Source organism: Ursus arctos, unplaced genomic scaffold (genome assembly GCF_023065955.2).
Source record: "Ursus arctos isolate Adak ecotype North America unplaced genomic scaffold, UrsArc2.0 scaffold_12, whole genome shotgun sequence".
In the NCBI taxonomy this organism is placed as follows: domain Eukaryota; kingdom Metazoa; phylum Chordata; class Mammalia; order Carnivora; family Ursidae; genus Ursus; species Ursus arctos.
In genome coordinates this window covers 48703034-48727173 of record NW_026622786.1, presented here as the reverse complement: position 1 = coordinate 48727173, position 24140 = coordinate 48703034, and the positions used below count along the sequence as shown (strand labels likewise).

Here is a 24140-nt window from a genome sequence, read left to right as displayed (position 1 = left end):
TAGTTTTACTTTATTGGCATTTCTAAGCACATGTAGTGAAGCATGAACTACATGAATGAATAGATGATCAGCATTTTATTTATCTCTCTACTGTGGGGAAATTGATCATAATAGTTTCTCATGGATATTGTTTAATGCTCTTCGAGAGTCCATAACCTGTAGGTGAATGATTTATCAAATCTAGCCTAAATATTGTTAGTAAGAAAGAATTTGACTCGATTATATGGGATGGTGCTTCAATTGCTTTCTAGCCATTAAGGCGGAATGCCTCTCCTAGGACACAGAACTGTTCTCTAGCAACCTAAAGAGTATGATTTTTATTGAATCTATAAAAAGTGAGTATTTTGCCCCTTTCTGCACAGACTCACTTATAATAAAGTCAGGCCTAATTTGTTTATAAAATTTGCATACAGTTACTGCTATGGGACTACTAAAGTTATTACTTCTAATGAGCAATAATCTTCCCAGCAAGAAACAGAAAAATAAAATAAGCAGAGATTGAATGCCCTCCTACATATTACTTTACTTAATAAAAAATCCTGCCATTTAGAATGTTGATTTTTATACAAAAAGAAATGTTTAAATTCTAATTATACTATAGGCAACAAAAATAGATGAGGTCTTCATGAAGACTACAAAGATACAAATTAGTGTGTATATTACAACCAAAAAAAGAAAATTAATATCAATGCAGTTACAAACTGAGTGACAATACAGCATGGAATGCACAGTGATTGAGGAGGGTAAAAAAAAAAAGAAAAACAATATATGTATATATATTGCTTTAAAGCCTAGAATTACTTTTGTTGCCTATTCGTATCTCCTTAAGAGAAATCTGAGATTTCATTTTCTAGAACTATGATCAATTGACCATTATCACTGAATGTACTTTGTGGCTTTGATATAGAGGGCTTTGTGTACTCTGCATTGACCTTAGAATCTTAAAGTCCTTTTTGTGAAAACAGGGCCTTTTGCTCTCATTTTCTAGGGTTTAAATACCTAGTGTAAATTAGGGATCTGGGTAATAATATACCGTTAGAAAGTTTCACTCAATAGTTCTATTGTTCTATTTGGTGTCCTGTTAAAAGCACAGGCCACTGCATTTATTATATATTTCCTTAATATTGAATTTTGTGTTTTCAGGTATACTCTTTTTAAATAATTATATTGTTTGTAGGTCGTGTCTACATGACAAGAAAACAATTATTTTTAGGGACAAGGGAACTAATAAATGTGGGTGTGGGTGTTAGTTTTTCAATGTGGAAATTGGTTCTGCCTTGCAAAGTATTTCATCAGAATGTCTGTTTCAAATAGGTGTGCTCAGTCCCATTGAAGGGAGCCTCATCAAAGCCTCATGACTGGCTGTCAGTGGGAGACACCTGGTCAGTTGTCACCATGCCTTACCTCAACTTATACCCTCCATGTAGACAGATAACTTGGAGGGCGAAAATATTGGGGGCCAAATAATACAGTACAGTTTGGGAACTCTGGCCTCGTGTAGACACGACCATACGTAACAGGGTAAGATGAACTAGTCAAGAAAGGTTGTGAGAAGCTTTTCGGAGCATACGTACAATGACTAGTAATTTGAGGCAACAGAGGAGTGAGTGAAAACAAAGCATGGAAAAGAAGACAAAATGCTAAGCCTTTGGTACCATCATTTATTTACTGGTTCTCAGATAAATGGTTCCTCTCCTTTGATCGGAGCTACTCTTCTAGCTGGAGCAGGAATTTGGAGAGAGGAAAATAGGACCGGGGGAGGGGGATTTGGATCGGCAGAAGTCTGCGAGCCCTGCCTGGCCCAGATCCAGAAAACTAAAAGTAAACTCATGTGTGTTTCCTATTGCTGTGACAACATCTTCCTTTTTAATTAGTTTCCATGCTTCCCCTCTTCGTTTATAATTCCCTCAGTCTGTCTTTCATTTTCCAGAGCAATTTCAATGTATATTCCATAGCTCCTTATTGAATTCTAAGAAATTAGGTTACCTGAGAGTATTGCTTCAAGCCACTAGATCCTGAAATTTGTCCTCTTGTTTTCTCCAAGGAACATTTCTTCCCGCCTCACAGTTGCATGACTGAGCTATTCAGGCTGTATCTTACTTAGAACTTCCCAGGCACTCAAAAAGATAAATTCAGAGTACCGAAGCACAGACTTTTTATGTAAGACTAGTTTTGACATAGCTGTGCTTCTTAACATAGTGTTCAAAGTCAGACTGCACCAGAGAAACACTGTGTTTCCTTCCCTGTGAAATTTATTTGAGGATTTAAACCCAGAAATCAAATAGTTACACTAGAAACTACAAGATCTTTGTCCATTCTTCATAAGAGAGAACTGCCCAGAGGCCTGGCCATTGGATAAGCTTAACAGCCCGAGATAATATTGGTTAAAGATCTTGCCTGGTGCTGACCTTGGAGAGGCAGCTCCAAGTACTGTCGTAGATAAAAGATGCTGTTTTCTCCTGTAGTTTAACCTCAAGGCTCATGATTCCACCACAGAGCCCTGTGACTGAGAGAATTTAAAACATGAACCCATATGTCCGAGACTGCTACCCTTCTACAGGAGCAAAGAGGGCGCTAGACCGGAATAATTTTAAACCTTAAGGAATCATTCAAGTGCTAGATTGAAATGTTCGGTGTCCTTTCCTTCTTTGGCATGGTGACAATGAAGAATCACTGGATGAAATAATCAAGGATCCATAACAAATATGATTGGTAGACAAGCACACCATCAGGAGGATAATTGTTTTTCAGTTGAGCTCAGTGAAACTGATGCCAAAAATCATTACTTCGCAAACAATGCCCTCAGAATAGGATAGCTGCCTCCTGTTATTGTTCAGTAAGACTCAGTTTTTTAAAAAATTTACGCAGTTAACTTGTGTAGATTTTTTTTTCTGAAATAAGAGAATTGCTTTAAAGGGCCAAATACTGTCAATTATTATCTTTTTATGAGAGGTGAAAAGTGGAGATTGTACTAATGGAAACTATTTGATGATGGGACATACAAAATGTTTTGAAATAAATGAAGCTCTGTAGAAGAAAAATTAACTAGCTCTCAGACCCTTAGAATAAGCTGAGTTGCACCTGTCGAAGGATAGCCACAATGCAGACGCCACCAGAGTGCTCTATAAGTATTTAGGTATATTAGATAAGTAGCCTTCATAGCTCAAATCATAATTCCTTTAGTTTCATTATGAAATTTCTCCAGTTTAAAATGTAATTTTTAAGAAACAAAAAAAAAAGTCAGAAGCTTTGGATCCACATACAATTTCTTTGACTGGTTTAATTAAATTCATCAGTCAATTCAGTTAGCCAACAGGTTGAATGATTTTTTTTTTTTGACCAGCTCCTTTTCTGAGTTGCTGTAATTATGTCTGTAGAGTGAGCAATAAAGGACACCGATTTTGGCTTTAATGTTGTAGTGCCTTCGTTTTAGGGCAGAATTAGAAGCTGGTATTTGTCTTTTGAATGTGTTTATCTCACAATGATGAAAGAAACCATGAGATTTGGAGCTGGCAGATTTTGATTAAGATCTCACTGTTTGAAAATTTTTTTTTTAACTAATAGACTACCACAGACGAATAACATTTGTCCCAAGTCACTACAGTCATGATCTATAAGAGATAGGTTTTATGCCCTTCAGTTAGCGGCAAATGTAAAACAGAACGTATCCTTGCTTTTTGTCTTTTCTGTAGTTTTGGATGGTACTCATTATGTGCATAACTAACACTGTGGACTGTATGCTTCTGTCTGATCAAGTGCATGTTTAAAAGGAAGTTATTGTTTGCCCGCTTAAAGTTAAATGTTATAAATTTAAACATGTTCATGTAATAATCAGTTTGTTGAGCATGTGTTCACACCCTGTCACATGATTATTTCCTCTACTCAGAATGCTGCTTACAAACACAACACAGTTAACCTTGGCATGCTGCCCTATGGAGGTATTTCAGCAATGCATGCAGGCAGAAGCATGACTTTAAACGTGCAGACTAAGTCTAAATTTGATCTACAAGAACTACCTCCTCAGAAAGTAAGTACGGACTGCCTTACACGTGTCAGCGTACCAAAGCCAGTTAATGTTGTTTGCTCACTTACTGTGTCTAGGCTGTACGCACAACCCTGCTCAGAGACTCTTCTGAGTCCACAAAGCACTAGGGCAAATAACGTAGAGCCCGAACTCTTAGCTGCTAAACGAATATTCGGAGCTAGAATGATTCTCAGGTTCCTGCTTAACGGCTTTGCTTTTTGGATTGAGCAGTTACATGGCTTTTTGAGTTGCTTTCAGGCTCATTTTCTTATTACTCATTTTTTTTCTTTTATTCTTTGTTTTCCCTTCTTTTGTGTGTGTGTAGATATATAAACATGTATTTTTTAAGCGTTTTTGGAGCTAGCCCTCTCTTCCTTGCTGATGCATTCTGAGAACAGAGCTAGAAATTATTGTTGGATTTCAGTCGATCCCTTTGGAAAAGACATAGAGACCTAAATTACAATGGAAATGAAGTGGTTGGCACTCCTAAATGCTTCTTCAGCCCATTGTCTTTGTGGAAAATATCACACAGAAATAAAACATGAGGAACAGGTTTGTGGCTTAGCTAGCAAATTGTTACTCATCCTAGACTAATGGAAGAGGAGCTTGTTAACGGGGCTTTCAAGATAATTGTAGGCTCATTTGAAATGAAATATACTGGAAGAGGAAACATTTCCATTGTCAAAGGAACATTTCTGCTGTTTTATTCAGGCAACTGAGAATGCACATTTTACCTGTTTAAATTGATTAATGCCTCTGTCTTAGTTACATTTTGATGGAGTCTAATGAGTCTTTTTCACGCAATGTGTCATTATAACTATACTATTAATATAGTCATTAGCCTAGTAAGTTTTATGAAAAAAGCAGTGCAAAGTAGGGATAACAGAATGACAGTAGCCTCCAAATACTTCTCTCATAATAAAATTAATGAACATATGGAACAAACTCCCATCCCAGCAAAATGAGGGTCAAAGACCTCAAATCCATGTTTTATTATTAAATTAGTCTTAATAACAATTCCTAACTCTAGATAGTTTGCTTCATACTGTCAATAGAGGAATAAAACCAAAAAGACATTTATATTCACAGCTTTTTCATCACCCACAGTCATTTTGGGGGGGGACAACTAACTAAGAACTTTTGAATGTTGAATTTGCACTGAGGAATAGATAAGACAGCATCACTTAAATAGGCCCCTCTCCTGGAAGGCTTGGCAACTGATAAAAATCAAACCTATAAACTAATACGATGGAATTTCAAAATTTAGTGAACAGATTAGCGAGATCTTGATAGGAAGGGAGCTGTTGTTTGCACCACTTGAAATTATATGGGAAGCCCGTTATTTTGCTTAATGTTTAGCCCTATTAAACTCATCCATATATATAACAATATGGATATATTCAGTGTCTGAAAAATGGTAGTATACTTGAAATGCTGTTTCTCAATGTCTAATTGTTCCCCAAATATCAACTTGGTACCTCTATGTTACTATATCAACTTTCTGATCTTGTTTGGGGTACCCTAGGGAACAGATTCATTAACTGTTGCTATAGCTCTAAGATAATCTATATCAGAAATATTACAGAGTTCTAATATTTAGAGACTTTTCAACCTTCCTCAGTTAGACACGGAGATAACCTAAAGGAATTCTCTTTGGAAGCTACATTAAATTGCAAACCAAAAATAAGGCAAGTACTGAAAGACTCCATCTTAAAATGAATTATAATCAATAATGTTATTATCCACACCAGAGAGAGAGAGAGAGAAAGAGAAGGCAAGGGAGAGATAAGGAATAGAGACAGGACAATTATTCCTAAAAGATTTTATGACCCCAGATTATCAGTTTAAGGCCTATAAACTTTCAGCTTTAGGCATCTGGGGCAACTTTCCTATCCTGCTGCCAGTGCAGGAACCTTCTCAGGTACAGGCACTGGGTGCCTGATGTTTCAAGAATACTCCAGGCACTGCTTACTCGCATGGATTCCACTCGCAGTCTCTGCCCCTTCATCTTTGTTTTTAGGCATAGCTCATCTTAAGAGTTTCTTTAATTTGAAAATTTCTTCGTTCTTTCTGGCCAAGTTTTAGAGTCACCCTCTCTTACAATTTTCCTTTCTTGGCTCCACTGACCATTGCTAACAGGTATTATGGTTGAGGTTCAATTTCCCTGAACCCTTCTCACTGGGAGAGGAAAGAGAAAAAATTATTTTCCTTTGACTTACAAATGCATAAAAACCTATTCCAACATATTTTGTCTTGCTACTTAAGATAATAAAAATTAGTATCAGCAATTTAAGATTTCTTTGCAGTCTCTAAATGCTTGTTAGCCATGAGAACTGCATTGAAAATACAGAGTAAGATCAATTTATAAAGAAGTATTTTCAGTAGATAAAACAGATAAATCTGTTCGTTCTCCCATGGATATACAGGAGCTCTTTTTATTTATAAAATTCCTAAATGACAATACTAGCCATCTCTAGGTAGATGCTGTGGCAGAAAACTCCGGATGTCCTAAGGAATCTAAATTAGCACTACATCAAAAACTTACGATGTACTGTATGCTGGCTAACTGAACATTATAAAAAATAGTAAAATAATAAAAATAACTAATTAATTAACTAATTAATTAATTGACATTTTCATGTATTACTGGTTAAGCCCTGGGAACGGAGTTGCATCTACTCCTCCAGGAACATTCAGGGGCTGAAATCCACACCCTTTCCCATACTCTGCTTGGCAAACCTTACCTCTTGCAATTAAGAGAAAGGAGTGCTTTTTCGTATTTTCTCTGTCACACAGAGGCGATATTTTTGCAGGTTGTGTACCCAGAGAGGGCACCTTTCTATGATTCTGACCTCCCCCCACCTCCATTTTGGTAACCGACATTTTGTGCTAGCTGAGGTCCTAACTCAGGGTGTCATTTGTTTTTTGATTTGAGTTTCTGTTTAGGTTACCAAACATATCTAGTTATTTTTTTTCTCATGTTTTAAACAAATTTATAATAAACTAATTAAAGGACATAGCTGTTTGTAAATGAAGATTGAAGAATCTGTACTTCTGTTTACAAAGCGAATATTTATGTAGATGAAAAGAAAAGACTCCCAGATTTTTCTGTCCTTTGAATATTTCTAATTTGTTCGTATGTATTACATGCCAGGTCAAGTATTATACATTTTTCATGGATTACAAGCTACATAGAGGCTTCCTATTCTAAAAACAGTAAATTGCGTATTCTATGGTAATTTCATGAGACCTGTTAAGATATTAACAGAATGTTAAGATATACAGCAAAATTATTTTAATATTTAATTTCCTTTAGTGTTTTTATTTATTGATGTTTATTCTAATTTCCTAAAAAATGTAATAGTACTTGTAACCAGAAACTTAATATATATGTCATTATTAAATTATAAAATTATTAGTATTTTCTATCGATCCATCTATTCATTCATTCATTTATTCATTTATCATTTATTTACTGCCTCTCCAAAAAGCATTTAAGGCAACTTTCTATGACATTATTAATGGTTCCATGTGCTTCCTCGGATGTGTTCTGTTGTATTGAGCTTAGTTATTGTCTTGAAATTTTATGTTATTAGAGAGAAATATAATATTGTAAAATGTCAATTCAAATTGCCATTTTTATTATCCAGATTAATGGTAGAATAAATATTTCAACAGGAGATTAAGACTAGGATTTATTAAGAACCTACTGTGTACCTGGTACCACTGGGGACTTTAAGTATGTTTTTTCACACAACCCTCACAAACCCTCAAAGGAAGTGTTTATCTCCATTGTACAGACCAGGAAGCTGAGGCTCATGTGTCACACGAAGGAACTTACCTACATTCTACCATTTTCCTGTTGTTACCCCTGCACCTAAAAGTAGTAGTAGGTAGAATCTGAATCTGACTCTGCTTGGCACCAGCATCCCTGCTGTTTTTACCATACAACGAAGCCTTCTCAAATATTTATAAAACCTGACATTTTCAGAGAACGTTATTTATAATTGTTGGTAAAGCTCTTTCATATACATTATTATCTCACATCATCTTCACAATAATCCAGAAAAACAGATTTTATGGGATGGAGAAAAGACTACACAGTAGAGTGTATTAACTAATCCATAACGTATCATGACCCAAATCATTCCCTGTGTGCTACAGATACAGGGCTCTCTCAGTTAGCAGAACCTAATACATGCTCATAGATACCTCACACTCTTTAAGATTCACTTGCATTTCCTGGGCACTCAGTGTTTTCAAGAAATATGCTTGGTGGCAGTGAAAGGCCAAAGGCTGTGAACCCAAGGAAATCACAAGTTAATCGCTCCTGCTCCTGCAGCCCCAGAGACACGTGGGGCTGGGGACGAAATCGCTGGCCTCTGCTAGCTCCTCCTCTGCAGGTGTGTGGCTGACAGTACAGTGTGATCTCCTCCACGGTGGTGAAATTGACACTTTTTTCTTGTTCCTTTCTTTTTAACTTCTACCACCATAATATCATACCATAGCACCTACTGCTTATTGGCTTATTGGAACAGACACTAATAAATTACAATTTCAGGGTAAGGGAAGTTGAAATTATGGAAATATATGTATTAAATAATCTTTTCATAGGATTTTGCCTGGAAGAAGATGGCCTCGCTATCTGTTTTATCAGTTGATACTCATCCCACTATCTTTTGCATTAGAGAAATTTGGGTAGAAATGTGTGCACCTAAATTATTTTTAAATTTCTAATGTCCTTTCATACTGCATCTATGCAGATGACTCAGGATCAAATAGTACCAACATTGGCTATGCATTTATTCACTCACCCTAGTCTCAAGGGTTACTTACTTAATTCTATTTTTTTTTTTCCCACTGAAAGCAAACAAGATTTATGCAGCACCTTCAGGCAACTTATGCCTATAGCTTCTGTTGATTCTGCTGCATTTATTATTGGCTACCTATCACTCAAGAAAGATGCACTTATCTTTCTAATTATGAAAAAAACCTCCAGCCTGTAAATCCACATAAATCCTCATGGACAATGGTTAAAATTACCAAAATAATACTGTTAGTACTCATACAGACACTTCCTCACCATGACAATGAAATGCTGGTTTAAAAAATCATCTGAACATTACATTACAACCTTCAGATTAAACCCCTTGAAATCATAATCATTTATATTGAAACCTGGCATATATTTGTAATACCTATTTTTTTAAAAAAAACACATACAGAAAATGAATAATATAACAATAATTTTCACTAGAAATACTTCTGTGAAGATTATTTTTAAAACATTTTTTCAATCTATGGTAATGCCATTTGTGAACTATATGCCAGTTACTAAGCAAAATAGATCCTTGAGTTCTTAAGGCATATATCCCAAAACCTTTGCAAAGTGCCAAATGCTAATTCTACTCTCATAATTTCTCTAGCTAGGTGCAGGAAGTATAATTTTTCAAGCATTCAGTTCACCCATTAATTAGCTAACCAAGCAAAACTACTAGATCAGCTAAGCTCATTTGTTCATATTTGTGAATCCTGTACATACACATATACTCACATATAGACACACGTAAACACATGTATGCACACATTCACACATGCACATATACATATCACAGATTTTCATGCACATTTATGTCTTAGCAAAATTAGAAATTGCTTCTTCCAGTAGACACTTGTGGTCATTTATGGTAGTCAAAAACATAAATGTTAAATCTATAAATGTCCACAGTCATTTCTGCAACCGTATCCCTTCAGCAAAACTTCTCCTTAGCATTGGTGTATTTATTAATAAATATAATTTCTGAGTTTTCACTAAATCATGATGACCATTTTCTCTATTCTTTTAAAATATTTAAAGACCTACAGAATTTAGAAGCTGAGAAAATGGTGCATTATGGTGATTTTCCATGTCTTCTATGTTTAAGTGGTTATATATACTAAGGAAAAGAAGACTCATTCTTACTTTTTTAAAGTATCTAAAGAAAATATCTAGAATGTGGTACTAGAAATATTTGAATGAATAACTGAACCTCAGTTTGGTTATAATCTCTGTAATAACAAATTTCAACAGTGATCGCTTCATTACTCTTTTTTATATTTTTCAGTTGTTCCTTTTAATCTTTTATAAGAATTTTAACAACTAAGCAACTGCATTTATATACAGTTCAGTAGCACTTTATCAAAAGTATAATTTTTTTGTAAATAGCTATACGTCTTTTGGGACAGAATGTGAACCCACTGTATAACTTTCTTTTGGACCACTCCCCCCACCCCACATTAATAAACTGTTTTCATCATCTTTCTATTTCTCCAAACTTAAGCCCCCAGGGTGTCTCACTTAAGAAAAACAAAGAGGCCAGAGCATTCTTGAAATGAAGAAAGGAAATTGCTTTCAGAAAATTCTTTTAATTTTGGTGTCTAGTGAAAGTACTTTTTTTCATTTGTCTGCATGTTTATGTTTCCTCTGACCCCTGTACTGTAGAATCAGTGTGGTTGCTAATTCTTATTTTAAAAAGAGAAAGATTGATTCTTAAACTAGGGAAGAGCCGACACCATCATATTAGGATTTTGACTAAAGGATTTTCACATTTTTGTTAACACCAGAAAGAATTCTGCAATTCTCAGTTGCTCTCTGTGACTAGGAGTCCTGTCTGAGCAGCTGAAGCAAGACTAGTGGAGGAAATAGGGAAGGAAAGGAGGATGATATGGGGGGGTGGGGGAGGGGAATACTTGTGTTACATTCTGGCCTCTTCTCAAAAATATATTTTGCACACACACATAGCCAGATGAACACATTTATTATCCTACTTCCCTGGCAAAGAAATCGAGCCAGAAAGACATAGTTTAAACCATTAATTTAAACCAAAACAAAAAAACACTTGTCAGTAGTGCTTACCCTGAAAACTCATATTTTAACTGCTTAATTTTAATAATGTGATTTTTCATATTTTAATATCTAGAAAAATTGTGTGTGGACATATGCAAACATGTTAATCTGAAAAAGGAAAAGACTAGAAAATTAATGCTTGAAAACAGACAGACATCAAATAGCTATCTGGGCTTTTTTTGAAGTAGTATGTAGTTTAATGAGTTACCTACATATGATTTTTCAAACAAACACAAGTGAATTCATTTCTAACTAACCCACATGCTTCAATTCAGTACCTTTTTTCTCTTTTTTTTCACACTTTGATAGACTCATGAAAAAGGAATTCCTATGGCCAAAGCACAAGAAGAAAATTGAGCTATCTCCTTACTTTTGATTATATCCATTAGATCTTAGGAAAACTTTATCTAGTGTCATAATCTTATTTTAAAACATTTCCAAGCAATCCCTTTAAAAAAAATGCATGCAGTCAGAATGCAGATTGGATGGTTATATAATTGTTTTTTAAAAAAACAACTAGGACCACTTGATATAACCAGATGAGGGCTGCCAAGCAGCCCATCTGTGCCATGTTGTGAAGAGAATGGCCCAGTTCTCTCATCCTGGGGTTGGACAATTCCTCACACAGAGTAGAGCTGCACATACACCCTCTAACTAGGCTTTATTTATCCATAGGGATACTTCAGAACACATACAGAAAATGGCATAGGAAACACTGAGCATAATTTCTCACCCATATAAGAATTCCCCAGGAAATCAAGGAATACCTGGATATCCTGGAGGTTAGGGGCGGAGAAAGTCTTTCAGAAAAGTTGATTTGCTTCCACAGGAAAAATATACCAGTACTATATCCCTCCACTGGAGGTTGTCTTTCTGATGGTGTGTAATTACTTGCTATTACTCAAATCAGACTATGGAGCCCTCCCTGGTATCTAATATTAATAATAATAAAGATGGGTATTATTATTATTTGTTAAAAATAATAAGCAGTAAATCAGCTAAAAATATATGAAGAGTTTAAACTTTAAAGCATAACCTATATATAAATAAATTTAAAATCAAGACAGTCACTTATTTATGCTGTGATTCTAATAGCACAATATTTTTGATGTTCCTTTCATATTTCCCTAAAAGCAATCTGTAAATAATGTAATAGTATCATAAATCTTACACTATGCTAGTATTAACACTATATTGGATTAGTGCAAGGCATGTTCCGCCAGAATCAGTATAGCCTTATAAAATTCGTTTTAGGTTATGGTTTGAAATATTGAAAGTTACATACTATGTATTATATGTTTCAGTTTATATTCTAAATGGTAAGATCATACTAAAGAAATGAAATAAGCAGGTTTTAAATGTTGTGGTTTTTAACAATCGGTCAATTTTATTCTGATTATTTTTGATTCAGGTACTGTATATAATCTAAACTTTTCTTTAAAATTCAGTAAATAACTCTAAGGTGGTTATTTTAATTGAATTTCTCACTGCTTCAAAAAGCTGTCAATTTAGAATTCTTAACTGAGTAAATAGTGTATAATAATTCTTCCAGTTCAGGATATTTGTTTTTCTTCAATTAAACAAAATTAATTTTATCATAGTCACTAGGGACTCTTTTCAGAAAACTATGATAAACTTCTATTACATCACTAAAGAATGCCATACCATTTTCGCAATAGACCCCGTCCCAGCAAAGCAACATTTTAGACAATGGACAAGAAGATGTATCTCCTAGTGGCCAATGGAATCCTTATCCTCTTGGGAGGCGGGATGTACCTCCGGACACCATTACTAAAAAGGTAACCAATTTCAAATTAATGACACAAACCGTGAACCTTGTGCATCCATTGTAATATGTAATCCATATCTTGTGTCTTAACATCATTTCTAATTTTGTAATAAATTTAGGCTAAATATTATCCCACTATAGGTAGTTTAGTTAACTATAACTGCATTGAAAAGAATGGGAAATGAACACTACCAAATGTTGAGAGTTGGTAACAAATTTTTATAAACAATATCCTGCCACCTCTCTGCAGATACCCCTTCCTCGTGCCTGACTCCCACCTTTGAAGTGCAAGTACAGGAATGTGTGTAATGCATACTTCTGGCGCTCTTTAGTTTAGCAGTATGGTGCAGCCAATTTGTGTAAAATGAAATTTAACTTAAAAAAGTTGATTTACCATTTTAAAGTCAGAGCAGTTCATTCATCCAATCGTTCATTCAATAAATACTGAGCAACTGTGTGTGCACAGCTATGTGTTGAGCACTTACTAGATACTGGGGAACAAATGAGTAAGATGGTGTCTTACCCTTTTATTCTAATGAGGTAGCCTAAGTGATAAGCAGGTAATTATAATACCACATATTAAATTGCCATGAAGGGAATAAAAAGAAGCCACAACCTGGGAAGATAATTGCAACATATAGGAGGGACAAGGGATTGGTATTCCAGAATATATTTTTTAAAACTCATATAATCAGTAACAAAAGACATACAACACTACAAAAGAATGGTAAAATATCAGGGGAATTAGGAGAGTGAATAAACATTTTTAAAAACTTAATATTTTTGTCAACCAGAAATACAAAAAAAAAAAAAAGGATGCTAACTAGTCACAAAAATTAAAAGAAGTCTGAAAAATGTAAGTTGTTTGCAAGTATAAGAGCAATGGAAACCTTTTTATGGTTCTTATGGGAATAAGAAGCACAATCACTTTGGTAGCAAATTATCTTATAAAGCTGAGCATGCACATAACCTACAATCCCTAAATCGCCCTCCTGGGGTATTATTCAAGACACCTGTAATGTTTACAGCAGTAGAAAACTGGAAAAACCCAAATGCCTACCACCAGGAAAGTATGTAAATAAACCCTGCTATTCACACAGAAGAGTATTTTAAAGCAATGAAAATTAGTTAATCATAATTATGATAATGTGTATAAACTTTAGAAACATAATTTGAGTAAAAAACAAGTTTCAGAAGATGGAACACATCAAAACTATCATATTTATAAATCTCAAAAACAAGCAAAACTAAAAATATATTGTTTAGGCATAAGTACATGAGTCAGTAAACTATTTTTATAAGGGAATGGTTAACAAAATTTACGATTATGGTTATCTCTGAAGGGAAGGCTGGGGGAAGGATCAGGAAGGAAACTTGTATTATTCTTGCTACTCTTTTATTTCTTGAATTGTGGCCTTACACATAGTTCTTAAGTACATGAGTGTTTATTTTATAATTATGCTTCATAACTTACATATATAATGACATACTTTCTTTGTAACCTAGGTGTTGATTTTCCTCTTGATGACTGCTTCAATGCTTTTTTTAAAAAATATATATTAACTACCACGTTATTTTACCTGAAATAATTGTTAGTGACCTGATTTGCATGTATTACACATGTTATTAATCTGCCTATTGGGCAATTTAAGCATAGCAGATAAACATAATATAGTGTGATTAGTGCTATGAAGTTGGAAGATAGAACTATGAGAGTATCTGGAAAAGGCACCTGTTTAGTAAAGAAACTAAAGGAAGTTGAGAGGAGTGATGTGAAATAAGGCTGGAAGGTAAACAGAAGTTTGATCATGCTGCATTTTATACTGAAGGAAATAAGAAGGGAAGCATTGAAGCATCTAAATCAGGAGAAAGCCAAGACTAAATTTTCATTTAAATAACACTTTGATAGCTTTACAGAGAATGAATTGTAGCAGAGAAAGACTAAAGGCAATGGAACCAGTTAAGAAGCTTCTTTTGTAATACAGGGGAGAGTAAGTGGAAGCAATGGGTGGTGGAGAGAAATGCATAGATTCAATATCGTCTTCAAAGGTGAGCCAACATGATGTTGTGATTGACTGGGCATAGCATATAGGAGTTAGATATAAGTTCCATGATTGATACACAGGTTTCTAATTTGGACAAGGGATTGATGTTGTGCCATTCACTGATATTGGAAGTACTAAAAGAGTAATAGGTAGAAGTGGAGGAGGGGAGGATAGTTTAAGTTTTAATGTGTTGATATGAGGTATGTTTAGGGTATCTGAGTGGCAATGTTTAGTGGATACTTGGATATATTTATCTGAAGTTCAGGAGAGAAATCTTAGCTGAAGATATAAACTTAGCAATCATCAGATATATGTCATAATTTGCTGTGAGTGAGACAGATGGGTGACACAGAACTCCATGGAACACCAACATTTAAGGGATGTTCTTAGGAAGAACAGAGAAAGGGTTCAATAGGGTTCTTTCTGCCACAAGTTATAGAAAATTCAGGGGAAACAGCCTTGAATGTTAAGTAAATATTTAGCTGATTATCAAGATCTAGAGTAAGCCTCAAATTTAGTCTTCAGTTATATAATCTAAATACTTAGGGCTTTTTTTTCCTTCTCTATTCTTATATCCATACTGTTGGCTTTATCCTAAAATTAGTTCCTCTCATATTATAAGTTGGCTACCAATGACAATTGGAGATACAAGCTTCCTTTTTCAAATCCATCAAGGGAGAGAACCAAGTTCCCAATAGCTGTCTCTTACAGGCAGAACCTTTCAACCCTAAATCCCTCAGCAAACCTCTTTTACATCTCACTGATCCAAAATAGCTAGGGACTTCCCACCCCTAGCAAGTCAATGGAATTATATGATTGCCGTCGACTGATCAGTTGGAGTAGAATAGATAGGGCTCTCAACTCCAATGACCACTAAAAAGTTAGAAGGAAATAATGTTTTAAGGAGGGAGAGGTCAACAGTGTCATGTGGTGCCAAAAAAAAAAAAAATCAAGCAAGGTAAGTATGACTAAAGGCTCTTTGGATTTAGAAACAGAGAGGTCATTTGTGGCCTTGGCAAAAGCAGTTTACTTTACTGATGGAGTGGAATCCATTGGAACTTACATTAAGGAGTAGATAAACATAGAAACCTAGAAAACTTGAGAACGGAGCTTCCGTTTGAAAGGAATGAGAATTATGGTAGAATCTAAAAAGGGATATAAGGAAGCCAGAAGGAATTTTTAAGATGGCAAACACCTGATCATATTTGAAGGCTGATAAGAAGCTATTGGTGAAGAGGAAGTCGAAAATCTCAGAGAAGAAAGGAGGGGCATCTATTTGTTTATGAGGAAAGGTAAGAGGATGAATGTGATGGCAGTAATTTGAAGGAATACCTATCAGAGCCGAGGGGAGGTTTCCTGACCAAAGGAGGGAACTATATTCACTTACCTGTTTGCAAAGGGCTACTATAATATTCCCATTAAAGAAAAAGATTTATTCACTTATTACTCTAGGTGGAATTAACAGAAGTTTACATTGTCCATCCATATATCCATTTTACCTGAAATCTATTTTCAAACTCCATATTATGTAATCATATCATCCATACAAATCATGGTGATCATTTGCTTGCTTCTCTACTTGCTTTAAGAACCCCATGCAATCCATCATTGATTAGACATTTGTGAGGTTGTTGATCTTAGTAAAGACTAAATAATTGCTTAATCTACCTGAAAACTTCATAACCTTTATGCTTCTTGTCAAATGTGAAATAATGTATGTCTTTCATGTGTAAACTCATTTGTATCTTCTTCTTACTATAATAATATGCATTTTCAGACTACCCCAAGTTATAGCACTTTTGCCTAAAATGTGAGATTTTAGAACATACAGATGTGGCTGCCTATTATTTTACAGAGTAGAGAGAATAAAGAATGCTCTAAATTTTCAAATTTAGTTTTTGTTATATAATAATTGAATATATTAATATTCAGTGAAAAACAACCTTAAAAATGAAAATAGTAATGGAATTATTAGTCTGGGCTGCCCGATTTACTATAATAGCTATGAAAATTATACTATTATTTTCTGGGTTTATATTTCATTCTACAGTGAATGTTTTTAAAAATCAATATTTCTTTTGCAGTTGAAGTGAGTAGTCATTAAGCTAGACAGAGTGAGAATGAAAAATTAAAAATTGAACTACAAATGGAATGGGGAATCAAAAGAGAATAAGTAGTGAAGAAGTCTTAGCCAGCTCCATTTGAGTGTATTTCTTAAAGTCTCTGTATTAGACTTTTTTTCATCTTATTGCTATGCCTAGAGATACTCCTCTGTTACTACTGTGATACTCCAACTGTGTGATTAGTGCTGTGTTACTGCTGTGAGCGGAAACCACTGGGATGACTCAGAGATTCAGTGGGAGACACAGTTTTAGAAAGACTTTGATTGAACTGTGGCTCTATGTTCTGGCTATCATAGATCTTTGGTTGAACTAATATTGGTAGTACTCATGGGTATGCCTATAAGTACTCCAAGCACTAAAGGAGAACAAATTTGGCTACCCTCCAACACATAAAATATTTTAGACGCATAAAATAATTAGACAAAGGTGCTCATCAATCAGAAAAATTTTGTTCCTTATCTACTCTTTCTGTCCTGAGTACCCAAGAGTGGCTAACCCTTGGCAAAATGTTGAGGGTGTTAAATCCTGACTTGGTTTTTTGTTTTTGTTTTTTTTGTTTCCTTTTTTTCTGAGTGGCAAAAGGTGGGATTTAACTGACTTATTTTTTTTAATGGTGTAATAGCAGGTGGTAGTTTTCAGTTCTCTCTTGCCTTGTCAGTGTCCAAAATCTCAAATTCTAAATGTCCATTAATTCAAAAAGTCTGGGAGTCATTGCTAGAAGAACATGTCACAGCTCTGTAAATCTCCCTCTGCATTCCAAGCCGTACTACTCAAGCACTTTAAGAATTGCTATTAAAAACTTTGCAATGGCTGAACACAACAGGGGTTTGGGGGGTATTTGTATGTTAGACTCCCGTCACATTTCTGCATTAACTGCTGTAGTCTATTAGATTATGCTGCAGTCACCTGGTCAGAACTATTATGTACCATATATTAAATATTACTCTGTGTCAGGCATTGTGCTAAATGTTTTAATGTATTTCTTCATCTAAACCCCATGACAACCATATCAGGTAAGTACTATTATTTTTATCCGCTGTATGAAAGAAACAGTTTCTCAGAGACATGGAGTTTAGGTTAGATTACTTGCTGAGATTTCACAGGTGACTAAATATTTTAGATCACTCTCCTACACTTAAGAGAAAACAGTAGGAAAGGTCATAGTGTAAAACATAAGTGAAAATTTTTTCATTTTAAAGTCAGACAGTAGGGATACCTGGGAGGCTCAGTCGGTTAAGCACCTGCCTTTGGCTCAGGTCATGATCTCAGGGTCCTGGGACAGAGTCCCCACCCCCCACCCCCGCTCAGTGGGGAGTCTGTTTCTCCCTCTCCCTCTGCCCTTCCCCCTGTTCTTGCTCTCTTTCTCTCTCTCAAATAAATAAATAAAATCTTTAAAGAAAAATAAAAAATAATAAAAAATAAAGTCAGACATTATACTCTGATTTGGTAGACTCCTTCCATAGGAATGACAAGGTTGTTTTTCCCCAATTCTGAAATGACAAACTCTTTTGAGAATATTGAGAGTCTTAAAAAAATATTGAGAGTCTTAAGGTTGAATATCCCTTAGGAGATATAAAATAGAAGGATAAAACAATGCTGGAGCAGAAAAGCATTGCAGCAAAAAAGGCTAAAGTGGCATATTAAAACAAATGAAACTTAAAACATTTCCTTTCTGGAAAGGGTAACAAAGAAGCTTTAAAATCCTACAGATATTAAATCTGAATTTGTTTTTAGTATGTATAGGACTAGGCATTCAAAGGTCTCTTAGCATTAGCAACTCTTCCCTCCCCACGTGTCTATTTTTCTATGTTAAATACATAATGACTTGGTAGCTAGGATAATAAAGATAGGTATCAAGGGTCAACATCAGGATTGACACAGTTGAAAAGAAAAGTATAAAAACACAGCTAATTTAGTCTTGGCTCTCAAACTTGTCCCTCATGCTGAATCTGCCCATGATTTTCTCGCCTCTACAATGCCAGCTCAGCCATTAAGGGCTTCATGATTGCCAGATGCTTGTCATCTCTGAGGCATGCCCAGGAACTCATTAGGAGAGACTTAAAGAAATTTAAGAGAAATTATATGGGCTTTTTGATCATTTTCATGTCCTTTTTATCCTTTCTTTTCCAGACCCCCAAATTGGAATTTTTGCTTTTTCAGATCATATGACGTATTAAAAAGTTTTTAAATTAAGTTTCTGGGAAGGAATATTCATTCCTTATTTTAATTTTGGCATTTCTCCTATATCTTAGTATAATGCATTTTACCATTTCTCTCTATACATATTTAGAAAGAAAAGATCCAAACTACCTTCTGAAAATCTCATGTTGTTTTGCTGTTGGCCATATGGTCAAGACATCATTTTTGTTTTAAAACAACTAAATTAGGAGCACCTGGATAGTTCAGTTGGTTAAGCATCTGACTCAATTTCCGCTCAGGTCATGATCTCAGGGCCTGCTTAAGATTCTCTCTCTCCCTCTCCCACTGACTCTCACCAACCTCCCCCCCAAAAAACTAAATAAACTTCTACCGGAATTGTTTTTTCACTTGGTAACAAAAGTCAATCTATCATAGAACTTTTCAAAAAAGTGAGAATAAACTGATCATTTTTAAATAAGTAGATATTTTAAAATGTGACATATGAAAATTAACCTATATATTTAGTAATTTAAATAAAAGCTTCCTAGTGTTATGCCACAAATATCTTCTCTAAATTATATAACTAATTAAGTTGTCATTAACAAGTAACTTTCTCCAAACCCTTTTCCATTAAAAGCAAATATTGCTATCCACACTCTATATACGTGGAGCTAGAATAAAAATAACAGTTCTCGGTTTTTGTAATTTAGCTGAGACGGAGCAAGAGTGTTATTGGAGTCCCCTATACTGAAGGCAGGGGGAGGGTGGATATAGTTTGCTTACATGGAAATAGTGGAAAGTCTAGAATAGATAAGAAAGATGAATATTTAAATATTGGAAAAAGTAGAGATGGCAGAAAGTAGAGTAAAATCTTGAGGCTATAAGAGAGCAAGTGAAGGGGCCCCGGGGAGGCACAGTCGATGAAGTGTCTGTCTTTTGGTTCCGCTCAGGTCATGATCTCAGGGACCTGGGATGGAGCCCCGCATCTGGCTCCGTGCTCAGCATGGAGTCTGCTTGAGATTCTCTCTCCCTCTCCCTCTGCCTTCCCACTTGTGTGCTCTCTCTCTCTCTCTCTCTCAAATAACTAAATCTTTTAAAAAGAGAGAGCGAGCAAGTCAAGATGTGGAAGAAACAGATAGGAAAATCAACCCAATAAACCTTGCATGTAAGAGAGAAGATACAGGGAAATGAAGTGTTTCTCGTTTCCATCAACTACATCAGAGTCAAGAATATGTGTTCTAGTCTAAAATAAAACTGAAATGAAAAAAATATTCTGAAACCTTAGTAATTGTCAATTCTGTAGCTAAACTCTCCTTTTATACAGAAAGAAATATATCAGATAGAATAGGTTTTGCCTGAGGCTTTGTATTTTTCCCTCCCAAAGCAATGTAGATTATTGACAGTGAAGAATCCCAGAAGTAATGCCCTGACTTCATCAGTCCATAAGCAAATGAGAACAACATTCCCCATCACTGAGTAATGCCAAGCACAATCCTGGCTCCCCTTTTCTGCTTCTCTTTCCCAGGCCTCATTTTTCTCCTCTGATAGAGTACATTTTTCTTTAATTTTTCTGATAGACTGGGCCATCACTGAAACTCAAAAACAGATTGGAATCCTTTATAAAGTCATTTTGAACTCCAGACATTTTTCTAAACATTAAGAAAAGATCTTTCTGAGTCACTAGGAAGGTTGAGATTCTCCTTGCTTCCCTCATCCTCTTCCTGTCCCCCTCACTCGTGGTGGTGTCACTTAGGGCTCTTACTGAACAATATAAAGACTGCATTGATAACCATGGTGATGGCATATTCTACTAGGGCTGCTGAGCTTCAGGAAGAAATAGCAGCCAAATGCATTTGCTGTCAGTGAGCTCGGCCCAAACAAGAAATGAGTCAGTAAAAGGGCAAATTGATGAAGTCATACAATTATAGATTTTTAAATTATGAAAATGAAAACAAAAACAAAAATCTCCTAGCACAATCTGTTGCCCCCAGAGCGACATTTCTTACACTAATATATGCAAAGTCTTTCTCTTGACCAAAACCCACTTTTTTCAGGGAACTAAAGTTTAAAAAGGAGAGGGGAGCAGTGGGAAATGCATGAACCTCTATCCCTAGCAGGACTCTGAAAACGACTCTAGATCTACAATAATGCAACCCTGTTTTTCTTGAAGTTTTGGTATCCAAAAATAATTTGAAGCAGATTATTTGTGAAAATAGTAAGTACCCACTCATTAATTTTACCCTTAGATTGAAAAAGGAGTTTTAAGCAACACACCAGTTGCCTGGGAGGCCAGCATACCCACCCTCACACAAATATCCTTCCAGGTTAGGAGGGGTCAGGAGTAGAAGTAGGTAGATGAAAATTGTATCTTATATGGCTTTTGTGGCTAGGTATCAATTATTGATAATGTTGTTAGGCATCCACCAAAAACTCACTGGAGCTCTTTGAAATTTCTGATGCTTATATTTAGTGACTATATTAAGAACATGCACTAACTTCCCCTGCCTAACACATATATGCTTCTTTCTCTACTAGAATAGCATCAACATGGTCTTTATGGCATAACTATCAGTTATTGTTCCAGAACAGGATAAAAATGCACTGCTAGAGGTTAAGTTAAAATACATAGGACAATCCAAAGAACAATAATAGGAGTTGTAAGCTAAGGGTTCCATCTAGTCTTGAGAATTTCAAGTTGCACTCCTTTTATGTCACCAGAATCAGAACAGTTATTCAGATGGTAAAAACACAGCTTATTGATTGACTAACATGTTACCTTTTCCAGGAAATCAGTGCAACCATGTCTTTCCCTATACTAGAGAAATAAGAATGAATATATCCAATGAGATTCAATGCCCCCCATAATTGCAAATTATTGATATGAGAGAGAGAAGCCTGAATAAATATAAAGACTTGCTTGTTATGGGCGCCTGGATGGCTCAGTCGGTTAAGAGACTGCCTTCAGCTCAGGTCATGATCCCAGGGTCCTGGGATCAAGTCCTGCATCAGGCTCCCTGCTCAGCAGAGGCTGCTTCTCCCTCTCCCTCTGCCTGCGATTCCCCTTGCTTGTCCTTCACTCTCCTTCTCTCTCTCTCTCTCTCTCTGTCAAATAAATAAATAAGTAAATATTTTTTTAAAAAAGAAGATTTATTTAAAAAAAAAAAACTTGCTTGTTAAACAATAACTAATTGCCAAAGCAAGAGTACATGGCCTGTAGGAAGTCAAAAATTTCAAGAAAAGGGAACCCGTCAGAGGCAGTACCATGTCCTTGGTAATAGTACCTGAATCAGGAAGAAGGGTTTGAAGAAATCAATGAAGTAATTTCCTTTATTTAATGATCCATTTCAAGGATACGTTTTGTTAATCCGAACAGCTAGGATGATGTGGTTAATCAGTTGATTTTAGTATTATTTAATTCATAGATGTTTTAAGTGTTTCTATTATGGAATGAAGTTTGTTCTCAAAAAATAATGCAGATAGGAGGTTGTGGAAATGTGAATGGAAAAAATCTTCTCTAACTTAAAGCAAAAGTGACAGTTGAATAAAACACTGTTCAGTTTCATAGTCACTTTTTAAAAATTTTTTACTTAATACCACATTAATTATTTAACTTCCAGAGTATATCCCTTTATCTCCTAATATCAGTGCAACAATACAGCTATCTCCAATAGTAAAAGACATCATGACATCACCATCATAAAATCAGGAGATTGTTCTCCTCCGGACTGACTCTAAATTATTTCCTCAATAAAAGTGCAAACCCAAAGAGTATCTATCAAAGGACTATTAAGCCAGAGGTAAAGAAGGAAAAAAAAAAAAACAGAACAACAACAAAAAAAAAAAAACCTTGCCACGGATTAAAACAATAGAATGGCAGATTAAAACTATTTATTTCATAAAATCTTGACATAGGTATTCTTTAAAACAAATGACTATTCTACTTCAGAAAATTGAATTAACTCAATAACATTTATACTATCCTCATTTTGGAAGAAATATAAAAGCAAAAAGAAGATGCAAAATTAATCCAATGTAATAAAAATGTCCATGATTGAGTATGTAATTTGAAGACCTAAACAACATGACAACTGGCAGATGATCAAGGATTGCTGCCAAATAGAAGATGTCAAAATACTATGATCCCATTTCTTGCCATTTGATTTTTATCTGATTTAGTCTACTACCTACAGGTTCCTAGAAATCTTAAGGGTGAAAGAAATAATTGTCAAATTTTTGTTACTGTTGACATCTTTTTATTTTATTTCAGGACTGTATAAGTTAGCACCATCACAGAACAAATTGTAGGTTGAAAATGTCAGATAGTTCTAATGTCATCATTTTTGCTTTTATGAATCCTTTATTATTTTTCCATTTGATTAATAATTTCCAGTTCCATAGCTATATTTATAAATTGACATTTAATCATACAAGAATATGCTTATGAGATTCAATAAGCCAGAAAAGACTTGTCTGCACACGTCAGCCAGCTGTCATCCTAAGGCACATGCACTGAAGGGAAAGGCCTTACTGCCTCACCTTTTTATCTGTCATTTGGGACATTGGAGTATATCACCGGTTTTGGACTCTAAAAAATTTAGCCAACAAGTATTTTGAATAACCCGCTCCCCAAATATTGCACTGTGCTAGCAGAATGCAATAACCCGCTCCCCAAATATTGCACTGTGCTAGCAGAATGCAATGTCACGCAGTCCTCAGGTCAGGAGAAAAGAATATCTTCCTGCCCCCTCTCTTTTAAGCTTCAGAGCTCCCTTCCAAGTTGTCCTCTAATGCCCAAATGGGAGAACATAGATTTTTGGCATTGGAACTGCCCTAACGGAAAATTTAAAAAGAGAGAGAAAGAGAGAAGAAAAAATAATGCTTAATAGCTTCATTATCATAATCATAAGACAGTATCTACAATATATAGTAGGACTTTATCATGGTGCTTAATGTAGACATCCTCATATCATCTTCACAACAACCTTATGGGACAAGGAACTAGAGGCGCGGAATCGAGGAACATGGGATTGGAGCCCAGTAATGTCTGCTTCTGCAGCCTGGTCTAACCACTATGTTATACTATTATGGTATCCCTCCCACTCCACTCAACCAAAAAAAATTAGAAAATATTATA

At 35.2% G+C, this 24140-nt stretch overlaps 1 protein-coding gene across 2 annotated transcripts in view; it reads left to right on the top strand.

Annotated features, from left to right (window-relative positions):
- LRRC7 (leucine rich repeat containing 7) overlaps window positions 1-24140 on the top strand; it is a 508428-nt gene that overhangs the window by 427691 nt on the left and 56597 nt on the right. The window contains exons 22-23 of one of the 2 annotated variants that reach the window (XM_057310572.1): window positions 3887-4027; window positions 12590-12709. In XM_057310572.1, the coding sequence (XP_057166555.1) occupies window positions 3887-4027; window positions 12590-12709 (261 nt within the window). The remainder of the gene's footprint in view (window positions 1-3886; window positions 4028-12589; window positions 12710-24140) is intronic. The other variant, XM_057310571.1, reaches the window with a different exon arrangement.